General features: G+C 41.8%; 1 protein-coding gene across 1 annotated transcript in view; it reads right to left on the bottom strand.

The window, feature by feature from the left end:
* VAT1L (vesicle amine transport 1 like) overlaps positions 1 to 12,682 on the bottom strand; it is a 171,420-nt gene that overhangs the window by 138,070 nt on the left and 20,668 nt on the right. Inside the window, exons 2-3 of the mRNA XM_012437497.3 lie at positions 8,316 to 8,445; positions 503 to 718 (exon numbers count right to left, since the gene is read on the bottom strand). Of these exons, the coding sequence (XP_012292920.1) occupies positions 503 to 718; positions 8,316 to 8,445 (346 nt within the window). The remainder of the gene's footprint in view (positions 1 to 502; positions 719 to 8,315; positions 8,446 to 12,682) is intronic.

Genomic DNA, 12,682 nt, shown 5'->3' with positions numbered 1-12,682 from the left:
GCTAGTATAATCTCGGCCCACCTTTCTCCCACTCAAGAAAATGTAGCAGAATACAAATGAGTAAGAATGTCATTAATACGGGAACCATCAAGTCCACTGCAATTTATTGAAAAAACTAAATCACTGGCAAAATGACCATTTTTGTCATTTCAAATAATAGCAGGAGTAGATGACTTGTGAGACATCTTACAATGATTGACACCACTTTTCATCGTGATACCAAGACTGTTGAGAATGCTTCTCAACAGGAACCATCTCTGAGAGCCACTGTGTCCTCACAGGCCATTTTGTCGACCCTCCAAAACTCCAGAGAAACCATCTCTCAGGCTTATCCTATCCTGGACGCAATCATCTATAGGGGCTCTGCTGTCCACATGAACTCTACCAGAACCATAGAGATTATTCCTACTAAAGGACATAGCTCACATAAGATCTGAGGAGCATGTCACTCCACTTCCACCATCATAAACTTCAGGAAGAGAAGTTAAAACAGCTGACTTACCACGCCACCACCAGCTGAGTGCACAAGCACAGACATCCCTTCCCGGAGGTTGGCAACTTCAAATAGCATCACGTAGGCCGTGACGAAGTTCATGGGGAATGCGGCAGCCTCGGAGAAGCTCATGTCATCTGGGATCTTGTAGACAAACTCCACTGGTGTGCAGACCACCTCTGCCCAGGCATTGTAATTGACAAATGCCATGACACGGTCCCCAATCTGGGCATGGGAAAATACAGAGTTAGTGGAAGCTACCTCATGACAGAGGCTCAAGGAGAGAATAGAATTACTGGGAGCTGGCCAAGTGGTGTGGCTCTGGTCTGTAATCCCAGCACTTTGGGAGGTCAAGGAAGGTGGATCACTTGAAGTCAGGAGTTGGAGATGAGCCTGGCCAACATGGTAAAATCCTGTCTCTACTAAAAATATAAAAATTCACTGGGCATGGTGGTGCATGCCTGTAGTCCCAGCTACTCAGGAAGCTGAGGCAGGAGAACTGCTTGAACCCAGAAGGCAGAGATTGCAGTGAGCTCAGATTGCACATTGCACTCCAGCCTGGGCAACAAAGCAAGACTCCCTCTCCCTGCTTCCCCAGCAAAAAAAGCATTATTGGGAGCTATCCATGGTACAAACACATTGTTTCTCCTAACTCATACACTTGTGAACTTGTGACCTCTGTCCAAATTTTTGAGTATCACAATCATTTTTTCATACTTTGATGAAACAAATAACTTTTAAAATACATTTGCAGTGAAAAAAGCTAATACGTTTCACAAGTCATACAACTGATTAAATATACCATTGATCGCTCTATATTTCTTGTCCACCAATCTTCAGCCACTACCCTCTCCTCTCCAGACCCATTGCTTGAAACCCTGGACATTATTTAGGTGGTAGCAAAAGTCCTGGGAAGTGTCAGTGCATCTAAGCAAGGTAGTAAAACGATGCAGAGCCCTCCTTCATTCTTTTGAAACCACCTTTCACCTGGCAAACTTGTGACCTTCCTTTAGGGCTTCTCAAAAATCTAGTCTCCATAGCCAAGCAAGAGGAGCTTACAGCATGGCTGGAGGATGGATTTCTCCCCATGAGAGGTTTTTCTATATGTATATTGGATCACTAGAAAATGTATGATTTACTGAACAATCACAATGTACTAGACTATAATCTTCATTTTGTCAGTTATTTAATACACATGAATGCTTAACAGGATATAATTTTTATTATAATATGAAGAAACTGAGACTAAGAATGAGTGGGTATCTTACCTAATGACATACAGAGTAAAGCCTGTCTAATTACAAATATTCTTCCATGATGTCACAATAAGCGCCCACCATGTTTACATATGAAGTCCCTTCTTGATCTTAGGTTCTAGGCATTGGAAATATAATTGTAAATGAGGTACAGCTCATGCTTTAAGATTACTCATATTCCCTGATTTTTTCATATGGCTAGTGCTATGAGTGGTAGGGCTTAGAGGCAAATCTACTTGGAAGGGATAATATTTCAGTAGAGAATGCAGTCATAAGGCAAAAGCATGGAACTATGATGGTGATGTTTCAGATATCGGTCCAAAGATAACAGAGTTGATTTTTTGGGTGTGGGAATGGTGGGTGGAGTCAAGGGATGTCAGAGTAGCCTGGAGGTGAGCTCCCAAAGCCTTGGGGATTTTCCAGGTTGGCCAGTTCTGTGTATTTTGGAATAGAGCTGCTTCAGCCTCAGTGTGTGTCTGGAACGGGATCCAGAGGACTTGATGGTCCATTTGGCTACAGGATGATACAGTATAAAGACAACAGCCTGATCTTGGCACGATTCAGATGTGGGTGATGAGGAGTTCAGGTGAATGAGACAGTTGGGGACAGCATCGACAATGTTCTAAGTGAGCCTGGCCACCTCTGTTCCAGGTGACAGGGCAGCTCTGTCAGGGGAGTTTGGGTACCTAATTCAGAAAAGACACCTGAATCACAGAATCAAATTGCTCTGCCCCAGTGTGTCTTCTGGGGCTCTCCTAACAGCAACAGGAACAAGGTAAAGCCGAATGTGCTCGCTCTAAGAGGCAAGTAATTAATCAATGTGATGATCCGACAGCTGGGCAAGGAGGACATTCTCACTGCCTCCTCGCATCTCCTTTCCTTATCCTTGGGAAGCGTGACATAAACCTAAGCATGTTTTCCCCTCTCTGAATCCTCCCAGGGCTACTGGAGAGGGAGAAGTCCTTGCCTAGCCTTACCCATATGTTATCTGTGGCTCAGCCCCCACCTGCCTTTTTCTCTACCCTCCCCAAGCCCCTGAATGACCCTAGACTTCTTGGATACCGGAAGGGGGTGGTTCTCCACACTTGTGGTGACAGCAGTCTGTCCAGGAGAGGGGCATATTTTATTTATAACGAATAAAACATCAGCCAACAATAAAAAGAGGCAGCAGTGGGTGGGAGTTCAATGTGAGTGACGGAGAAGGGAAGTCTCAGCCTCTGTCTCCCTTATGGCCATGCTGGAAAAGCAGCAGGAAATACAAGTGCATGCTCACCCCCTCATGCTTTTGTATCTGCTATTTCTGCAGCTGGCACTTTCTTTCTTTTGGGAAAATATTTTATTTTCCTTTAAAGCTCAGCTCAAAGTTCTTTTCTCCAAAACTTTCCCTGATGACCAACCTTCCCCTACAAAAGCAGGACTGACATCTCTTCTTACTGCTATTAGCATTTGTGCTTACTGAGTGCTGCTTGTGTGCTGGCACTGAGTACACAGCAAATTACATTAATGCATTTAATTCTTATGGCAACCCTATGTGGTAGCTTTTATTACTGCTCCCATTTTATAGACTGAAACCTAAAGCTCAGGGCAATTAAACAATTTGCCCAACACCACACAGTTGTAAGTGGTGAAGACAAGATTTCAGGCTGGGTGCAGTGGCTTATGCCTATAATCTCAGCACTATGGGAGGCTGAGGTGGGCAGATCACTTGAGGTCAGGAGTTTGAGACCAGCCTGGCCAACATGGCAAAACCTCATCTCTACTAAAAATACCAAAAATTAGCTGGGCGTGGTAGCGCTTGCCTGCAATGTCAGCTATTTGGGAGGCTGAGGCAGGAAAATTGCTTGAACCTGGGAGGTGGAGGTTGCAGTGAGCAGAGACTGTGCCACTGCACTCTAGCCTGGGTGACAGAGTGAGACTCCATCTCAAAAATTTTTTAAAAAGGCAAGATTTCAATGAAAGTCCACCTGATTTCTTATACAATCCTTCATCATTGTGCAGATCCCATTATATTGGCTTATCCTTTTATGTGACTAGCTCCCCCTCTAAATGAGGAGCTCTCAGAGGGTGGAGGCTGGGTTTTATTGATTATAGATTCTCAATGCATGACCCAATGTTTGGTGCATAGTGAGTTATGGGTTGATGGATAATTGCAAGTAACTGAACCTTGTCTAACTTCTCCATGGGTGGGAAGTAGAATAAGGGAAGAAATTCATTCCTGGAGAAGTTTTCAATAGTCTCATAGGAAACATCTCTATGTCTAAAGGGGAAAATCAGTGTCTGCAATTGACTACGATGCACTGCTGGGGCAGGGACTGCTGGGGCAGGGGCTGCTAGGAGCTGTTGTTATTGGCGATAATAAATGGCATTTATCAAAACAAAAACTAGTTATGTTCCTGAATCTGGGCTAAATGCCTTTATTTACATGATCTTATATAATTCCCACAAGAACTCCATGAAGTTCTTGAAGTTCATAACTAAAAATGAACTATCATTGTGTCCATTATATAGATGGGAAAATTCTGGCTGGAAGGTAAAGGAGTCTTTGAAGAGCAGAAGCAGAAGGCTTCCAGTTCAGATCTGTCTCTCTGCAGAGCTCTCCCTTGTTCTAGCCAGTTCGCATTTCCTTGTTGTTACTAAGACAAGCTGTTTGTTACTAAGAGGAGGCTATCCTAACTGACAGCCCATGCTGGTTTGAGGGTTCTTCTCTTATTCTGCAGGAAAAGATACAGCAACAATGGGAAACTCCCCTACAGATCTGGAGCTCGAGCATGTGAGCATCGATGAGCTTTCCTTTTCTTGGCAAGGGGTTTGATCTTCAGCTAAATGTGTGTTCTCGCTGATTTTAGGGGGATTCTAAAGTAGCACTGGTTCATGCAGCTGGCAGTAGCCTCCACCAAGGCCATGGTGAGTTTTCTTAGTGCTAAGACATTTGTAGAGGGAGAATCACAGAAATGCTGGGAGTCACCATCACTAATGCCATCTCCTCCTACTGTTAGGTAAAAGTTCAATCTGACCAGGTGTGGAAGCCCACCTTAACCCTCTTGAAACCATGAAATAAATGACCTCAGATAGTCTGATTCCAGATACAAATAATTCATTACACCTGAGATAAGTACTCCGAAGGAAACATAAAGTTAAGTAAGGGTGCATAACAGGGGAACCTACAAAGTGTGGAAATATTAGTTGACCTTTGCAGAGCTCAGTCTCCTCAGCCCTGAAATGTGTATATTAGTAAGGGGTCCTTATGAAAACTAAATGGCATAATACACACAAAAGACACTTAACATGGTGCATGGAAAATAAGGAAAGAGCAATACATGTTCGCTCTTTAAAAGAACAGATTGGTCAGGCCCAGTGGTTCACGCCTGTAATTCTCGCACTTTGGGAAGCCAAGGAGGGCGGATCACCTGAGGTCGGCAGTTTGAGACCAGCCTGGCTGACATGGAGAAACCCTGTCTGTACTAAAAAAAACAAAATTAGCTGGGCATGGTGGCACATGCCTATAATCCTAGCTACTCTGGAGGCTGAGGCAGGAGAATTGCTTGAACCCAGGAGGCAGAGGTTGTGGTAAGCCAAGATCTGTACTCCAGACTGGGCAACAAGAGTGAAACTCCATGTCAAAAAAAAAAAAGGTCAGATTGGTTCCCGACCTGATGGAATTCACAGTTTAGCAATCAGCAGTTAAATACTGACTCATTATATTTCAGGAAGCAGGAGACATGGCTGTCTAAGGAGGAAACTGAGGGGAAAGAGTCTGTCCCACTGTCAGTGAGTGTCCCAATCCCTGGAAGGGGTGAAGACCAATAGATGAATGTGAAAAATATCATCTTCAGGCCAGGCGCAGTGGTTCACATCTGTAATCCCAGCACTTTGGGAGGCTGAGGCAGGCGGATCACCTGAGGTCAGGATTTTGAGACTAGCCTGGCCAACATGGTAAAATCCCGTCTCTATTAAAAATACAGAAAATCAGCCAGGCATGGTGGTGCATGCCTGTAGTCCCAGCTATTCGGGAGGCTAGGGCAGGAGAATCACTTGAACCCGGGAGGCAGAGGTTGCAGTGAGCCAAGATTGTGCCGTTGCACTCCAGCCTGGGCCACAGAGTGAGCTTCCATTTCAAACAAAAATGAAAGAATATCTTCAATACAAGGGTTTGGATCAGAAGATAACTATGGTCTAACATTAGCATCCTCTTCACAGAATCACAAAAACCCAAGGACAGAGCCTCAGTACCACAGAGTAGCTGATGGCCTCCAGGGTCAGCACAGAGTGTAATGAACAGAGTATTTCAACAGAGTGGTGCTCATGGCCATCACTGCAGGGCTGGCTGCTCCCACATCTCTCCTTTGACTTTGTTCCATGACTTCCATTTCATTATCAAAATAGTCGGTATGTCCAAGGCAGAGGCTCAGCTCCAGCCTCAGAGTCCAGAGGCAGGCAGATTGAAAACACATCCAGTTCATCTCATTATTTGATTCTGCTAAGAGAAAAAATCAGTCCTGGCCAAATGTGCCCAAGTTATTCCTTTACTACTGGGCCTCCGGTGACGACTTTTCATCGTCCTTTGCAGTCTGTCAAACCAAGAGAGCTATTCAGTGTGCTGCTGTAAGGAATTCCATCTCCAACATGACTGAAGAACTGAAGTTAAAATTATAGGGGGACAGTTTTCTCCCATATCATACCCTAACTGGGAACAAATAGGTGACTTATTTATTTGTGCAGCTACAAGTCATTGGAAGGGAGAGGGGTTGAAGGGTGGGCTTGATAGTAAACAAGCCAGGGCAAATTAGCAAAAGATAAGTCATATTGAAAGGAAGAACACACATAATCAAGCATAGTAAGTTCTCCCTCGAAACCAAGTCCAACAATGTCCCTGTTTCCTGTTATATTCTAAAATAATTGGTTATTTATTCAATGCTTGGGGTTAACAGAGTGAGCTGCATGATGTTTTCTTTGGGAGCCATGTGGAGGATTGAAGAGAAGATAATATTTCTTATGTGCAGCACTTTGAGGGTGAGATAGTACACCTTTGGTTATGTTGCTTACCTGGGGACAGAAAAATGTAAATTCGTATAAAAGAAAAGAAAAGACTCATTTACTGTCTCTCTCAACATTTATCTGCTGTTATCTGGAAACCATTGGTGAAAATACTGATACATGGGATGAGACTCCCAGACATTCTTTGTAATGAATTTGGAGCATATTGATGTTTTCACACGATATTGAGGCTCAGACACACTGAGATGGAGAAGCAGGCTCAAATTCAATTTCAAGGGCATTTTGGCATTGCATTTTATAGGATTCTTCTTTAGTTCTCCTGTCCTGCATTTATTATCACAGTATTTGGGGGCTAGGGAGTAGGAGCTGGCTGTGGATTGATGGCTTTGCAAGTAGGGAAATGGGCAAAAAGGCTTATTATATTATACTGACTACTTTTGTACGTTTTCAAAATTCTCCATAATAAAAATTTTTTAATTTGTAAAAAGATGTATGAAAAGATACAGAACTCCTCAGATCGTGAGACTGTAGGAAGGATTAAGAAAAGCTCTGGTGATGTAAATCCAGGTTCTGCTAGTACTAGCTACTCTTCTGACCTCACCAAAAATGACGACCCTCCCAAACCTCATCTGCAAGGGGATAATAACAATCTTTGCCTTGCAGGGTTTTGGTGGAGGCTGACAAAACCTAACTTCCCCATAGTTCTGGTTATAGTGGGTTCACAAATATTCATTCCTCCCTAGGGGAGCACTTAATTATGAGTAAGAGCTCTTATACCTGATTTGCATTGGTTTTGCTGACTCCAAACTACTGCAATTTTGTGCAATTGACTTGTACACAGGTTTTCAGTTGTTATAGACTGGTTTCTACTTGATTTGTGTTATAATAGTAGGAAGGGTCATACATCTTTTTACAAATTAAAAAATGTTTTATTATGGAGAATGTTGAACACATAAAAAGTATAGTCAATATAATATAATAAACTCTTTTGCCCATTTCCCTGCTTCCAAAGCCATCAATCCATGGCCAATTCTGTTCTACTTATCAGGTACCTCCACTCTTTGACTTTAATATCTTCTTCATCCAAAATGCTACTTCCCCAATTCCTGAAATAGTTAGGGATTTATAAATGATCACTTAAACGTACCGTTAAGTGAATATTTGAAGGAACCAAATTATAAAATAGCCTATTTCCTCCAAAGTTCTGTGTTTTGTAGTTGTATTTTGAGCTCAAGATGATGAGAAAATAGGAGTTCTGGATATGGGAAGAGGGTATGCACCCTTAGCTAATCCAATGCCAAACACTTTTGTTTAATAGCTGCATGACATGAATTAAGGGGAAGATAAGATTGGTCCTGCCCACTGCACCAGAATGCTGCCAGGAGCAACCAAGATAGTACATAAGAAAGGCATGAGACCTTAATGACTATAAACATTGTTAATAGTCCATATAAGACAATAGTATTAATGCACACCCTAGGTTATTTCAAACACTTCTTTCTGCATCATCTTTCATTGTCTCAATGGATTCCAGATGAATATCACTCTTTAAGTAAGAGTCAAAACATTACCTCATATCCTTTCACGCTGTCCCCCAGAGCTTCAACAATCCCGGAACACTCAAATCCTGGCACCAGGGGAGTCTTGGGAGGGTTGTCAATATTCCCTTGTCGCACCATCAAGTCAATGAAGTTTAGACCACTGTGAAGAGCAAATATGAAAGAAGAGAAAGTCAAAATGAGATCCAAAAGAAAGCACTAACCTGGTTTTCTTTTCCTCTCTTTTATTCTCTTCCTTTCCTCCCTCCCATCTTCACTCCTTTCTCTCTTTTTTTTTTTCCTTTTTGGCAAAATATCCCTGATAGTAATGCCACTTAGCTAGATGTCACCAATAAAGCAAAATTCAGTTATCTCTATGCAGATAAGTAATACATTTATGGCAATGAAAACAGTACTTGCAAAGTTTACATTGATTTAAGAGATGGCCCCTTTGTCTTCTCTGAGAGCCTGTTTATGCTTACTCTAAAAACATACTGACTAGCCTGGTTATTAGACATCCTAGTACTTAATCAAAGGTAGGAAGTTTACCAGGAAGTGCTTATAAACAGACACATGGAAAGCAGCCAGATCCAATGGCCACCAGCCAGTGCCTGAGAAAGAGAAAAAAGACCTAACTAAAAAGGTCTCCAAACAACCAACCATTGCCCCTCAATCATCACACACACTTATAGCAGCACTGTGCATAAACAGCTCCCATAATGGTGAATATGAGCCATCAGGAGATTACATTATGTTCCACTGGAGGAGAGGGGACTGAGAGAGAGATCAAAGGAATGGCCCAATAGCTATGGGAATACTGAAGTATTTCAAAAATCTAAGTTATTTCCAGATGAGAGATATATTAGATGTTTTCAATTAACACATTACTTTTGGAATAAGAAAGTTATTAAAAGATATCAAGGTCATCATCATGAAAAACCATATACTTGATTCCAATGATGCTATTAGCAATGCTCCTGGACTCTTTTTATTTGATCGGAACTACTCCTGGGACTTCCATTTAACACTCATTTGCTAATCACATGGGAAAACACATCCCATTGAACATGCATTTTTCCCAACAGATGTGGTTCTAATGTACTTTCTGGGCTGTTTTGTTTGTTTGTTGGTTGTTTGAGATGGAGTTTTGCTTTTGTTGCCGAAAGTGAGACTACATCTCAGAAAAAACAAAACAAAACAAAACAAAACAGCAGTCAAAGAATATTTGGAATAATGGATACATTTCTAAATTATATGTGTAGGCTCCCAAAGGTCCTACTTGAATGGTTAGTGGTTATCCAGGTAATTTATTCACTGAAATGTTATCCAATAACATGGCCAGTTCCTTCAGAGCTTGTGGAGATGGAGGTACAAATCCCAATTCCACCACTTCTACCTACATAACCTGGGAAAAGTTATGTAACTTCACCATGACTCAGTTTCCACATCTGTAAGGTAGGAGTCATGATAGTACCCACTTCACGGGGTTGTCGTTGAAAATTAATGCAAGTAAAGCACTGACATGTGGTGCCAGGCATGTAGCCAGTATTCAATACATGTTAGCCTTGAAATTTGCATCTTCTGTTAAGAAGGCAGAAGTATGTGATATATTTTAGGAAGACACCCATTTAAAAAAGGGTTAAACAGTTCCAGAGCTGATAAGGGAAAGCTTCAGCTATCTCTGAACTTGACTTATATAAAATGGCCTATTTTCGGATGCAACCAAATAGATAAAGCATCACTGTATAACACTAAAGGAAATTTCTACATTCCAAATCAAGTACTCCATCCCATTTTATGTATATTTTAGCTCACTGTGTTTTTCTTTGCATGAAAACCAATGACTTCCCAATACCCTGTTGGAAAAATGCTAGAAGAAATTAGTTTCCATTTCTGCAAACATGACAGCCCCCTGGAGAAGGCCTCATCTTTGACACTTATTATGCTGGTCAGCTGGGCTGCCTTCATTCGCCGACCCATGTGAACTGAGCCCAGTGATGGTAAACAGAGCCAGCTACTTAAATTCCAGTGAGAGGAGCCTAAGACTGACTTTTCCAAAGCCTGTAGCACCGTGTTTCCTCAGTGAGGCATTCAGCGATTCTGTCAGGTCGTGGGGAATGCCACCTGTTTTCAGGAAGCAGGTGTATTTTGGAGATGGAGACTAGGATGGGTCAGTATTGATTATCTCCACACAAAGGGGATATAAACAATTGTTAATAGAGTTCTCCCAAGTGTTGGATCAGACCTGTTTCTCCTGAGATGGATATAGCTAGCTTTTACTGAGAGTTTAGTTTGTGTCAGGTACTGTGCTAAGTGCTTTACTTTTGTTATTTAAAACTCATCCACAGGGCGCAGCGTCTCACGCCTGAAATCCCAGCACTTTGGGAGGCTGAGACAGCAGGATGATGAGGTCAGGAGATCAAGATCATCCTGGTCAACACGGCAAAACCCCATCTCTACTAAAATACAATAAATAAATAAATCAATAAAAATAAAATAAAATTAGCCAGGTGTGATGGTGCGCACCTGTAGTCCCAGCTCCTCCAGAGGCTGAGGCAGGGGAATCCCTTGATCTTGACAGGCAGAGGTTACAGTGAGCCGAGATTGTGCCACTGCACTCCAACCTGGAGACAGAGCGAGACTCCATCTCAAAAAAAAGACTCATCTATACTCCTCCTATGAGGTATGGAACTATCCTACCAATTTTTCATATCAGAAAACTGAGACCCAGAGAGCTTAAGTAACCTGCCCGCCATCATATCTTTTGAAAGTGTCAAAGTCGGATTTGAATTCAAGCAAAGTCTAGAACCTGACCCCTTAGGCAACACACTTTCTCTCTTTATGGGGAACTTCTCTATGCCCTGCCCTTGCACATACAAGAGCCACGTTTACAGCTGTTCATATCTTCCGCCTTGCAGATAGTTGATGGCACCAATGTGGGCCCTATATTGGAGGAGTGACCGTTCATAACCTAGATAGGAACCCATTCCTTAAACTGAATAAATGAGCTGGTCCAAGAACTGGGTATTCTCTCTAAAACTACGAACTGGGAAACACACGTCAAGAGAATGACTTAGCAACAGAAAGGACGTCAAAAGACAGAAGTTAATGAGAGAGACCTAGCTGACCTGAGCTTTGGGGAAGCATACATGAAAAAAGCCAATATATGGAAGAATTAAAAGAAAAAGCATGAAGAGCAACAGAGTCAACACCCTGCACCAGGGTGAGGCTTTGCAGACTTCCATTGCTTCCATTGCTGAGTTCCCTAGAATGAGCAGAGGTCCAGTCTCTGGGCTTGGGGAGGTCCAGCTCCATCACACTTCCTGATCTCTGATTTCCATGAGTTCCTTCATTACTTCACACATGTGTTTATAGCAGAACCTCTTTGCTTGGGTTACCTGTGTGGTTCTGTCACATGAAATCAAAAAGATACAAACTCAAATGAATACCATAATCGACCAGTCCCAATCACCCATTGAGACAGACGTTATTGACTCTGTTTTTCTTCAGACAAAACAAATAACTTTGTTTGTTCAGAGATAAGTTATTTACCCAAGGCCACACAGATAGTAAATAGAGAAATCTATGAACTTAAAAACTTGGGTCTAATCCTTTCCTTTTTCCACAACAGAAAAACAAACAAACAAACCAACAGGGGCTTTTCAAGCTATACATTTGCACAATTGCAGTTTCCAGTATTCTCTAAGATAATTTGATTTTTACTTAGAATGTTTTTGGGGGTGGCAATGACTATGCCTGATGACTCAGGCCCACAAAGGGAGTAAAATTTTTATACAGCTTTTAAACATTTGAGATAATTGCACACACACAAAAAAATGGTGTTGGAAAATGCCTGAAATGAAGTTCTGTTAGGTAATCCTATTTTTCTCAAAGATTGGTATAATTTTAATAAAAAATGTAAGACTTTCTTAGCTTTCCTCCCATGTTAAATTATTAGTCAGAGGCTAGGCTTAAAGAGTTATTGTTGACACATAGCATCCTGAAGGAATGAAGACAGAGGTTTAAAAAAGAGACCCTGAAAAGCACAGAACATAGAATAAGGAATCTGAAGATATGTGAGGGAAGAAGATACAGGAAAACTGGGGGACGGTTCCTTAAAATAGTAACACTTTCTTATATTTGTATAGCACTGCAGTTTACAATGTGCTTTCATACACATCTCATTGAACTTTGTAACCAGCTGAGAAAAGCAAGAAGCGAAGATATCATTAATCCCATTAAATAGATGTGAACATTGAGCCTCAGATAAGAAAACTGACTTGTTACAGGCAGCACAGTTAGTACATGACAGTGACAGAGCTGAGGCTTGAGTCAAGGTCTTTCAACTCCTTGCTTATTGTATATCCCATAACACCATGAAATTGCAAGTAAATCAAATG

The sequence above is a fragment of the Aotus nancymaae genome, unplaced genomic scaffold (assembly GCF_030222135.1).
Source record: "Aotus nancymaae isolate 86718 unplaced genomic scaffold, 86718_ANA_hifiasm-v0.15.2.pri h1tg000030l, whole genome shotgun sequence".
NCBI classification, from domain to species: Eukaryota; Metazoa; Chordata; class Mammalia; order Primates; family Aotidae; genus Aotus; species Aotus nancymaae.
Note: the sequence above shows the minus strand (reverse complement) of the source record. Positions and strands in the feature narration are given on the sequence as shown.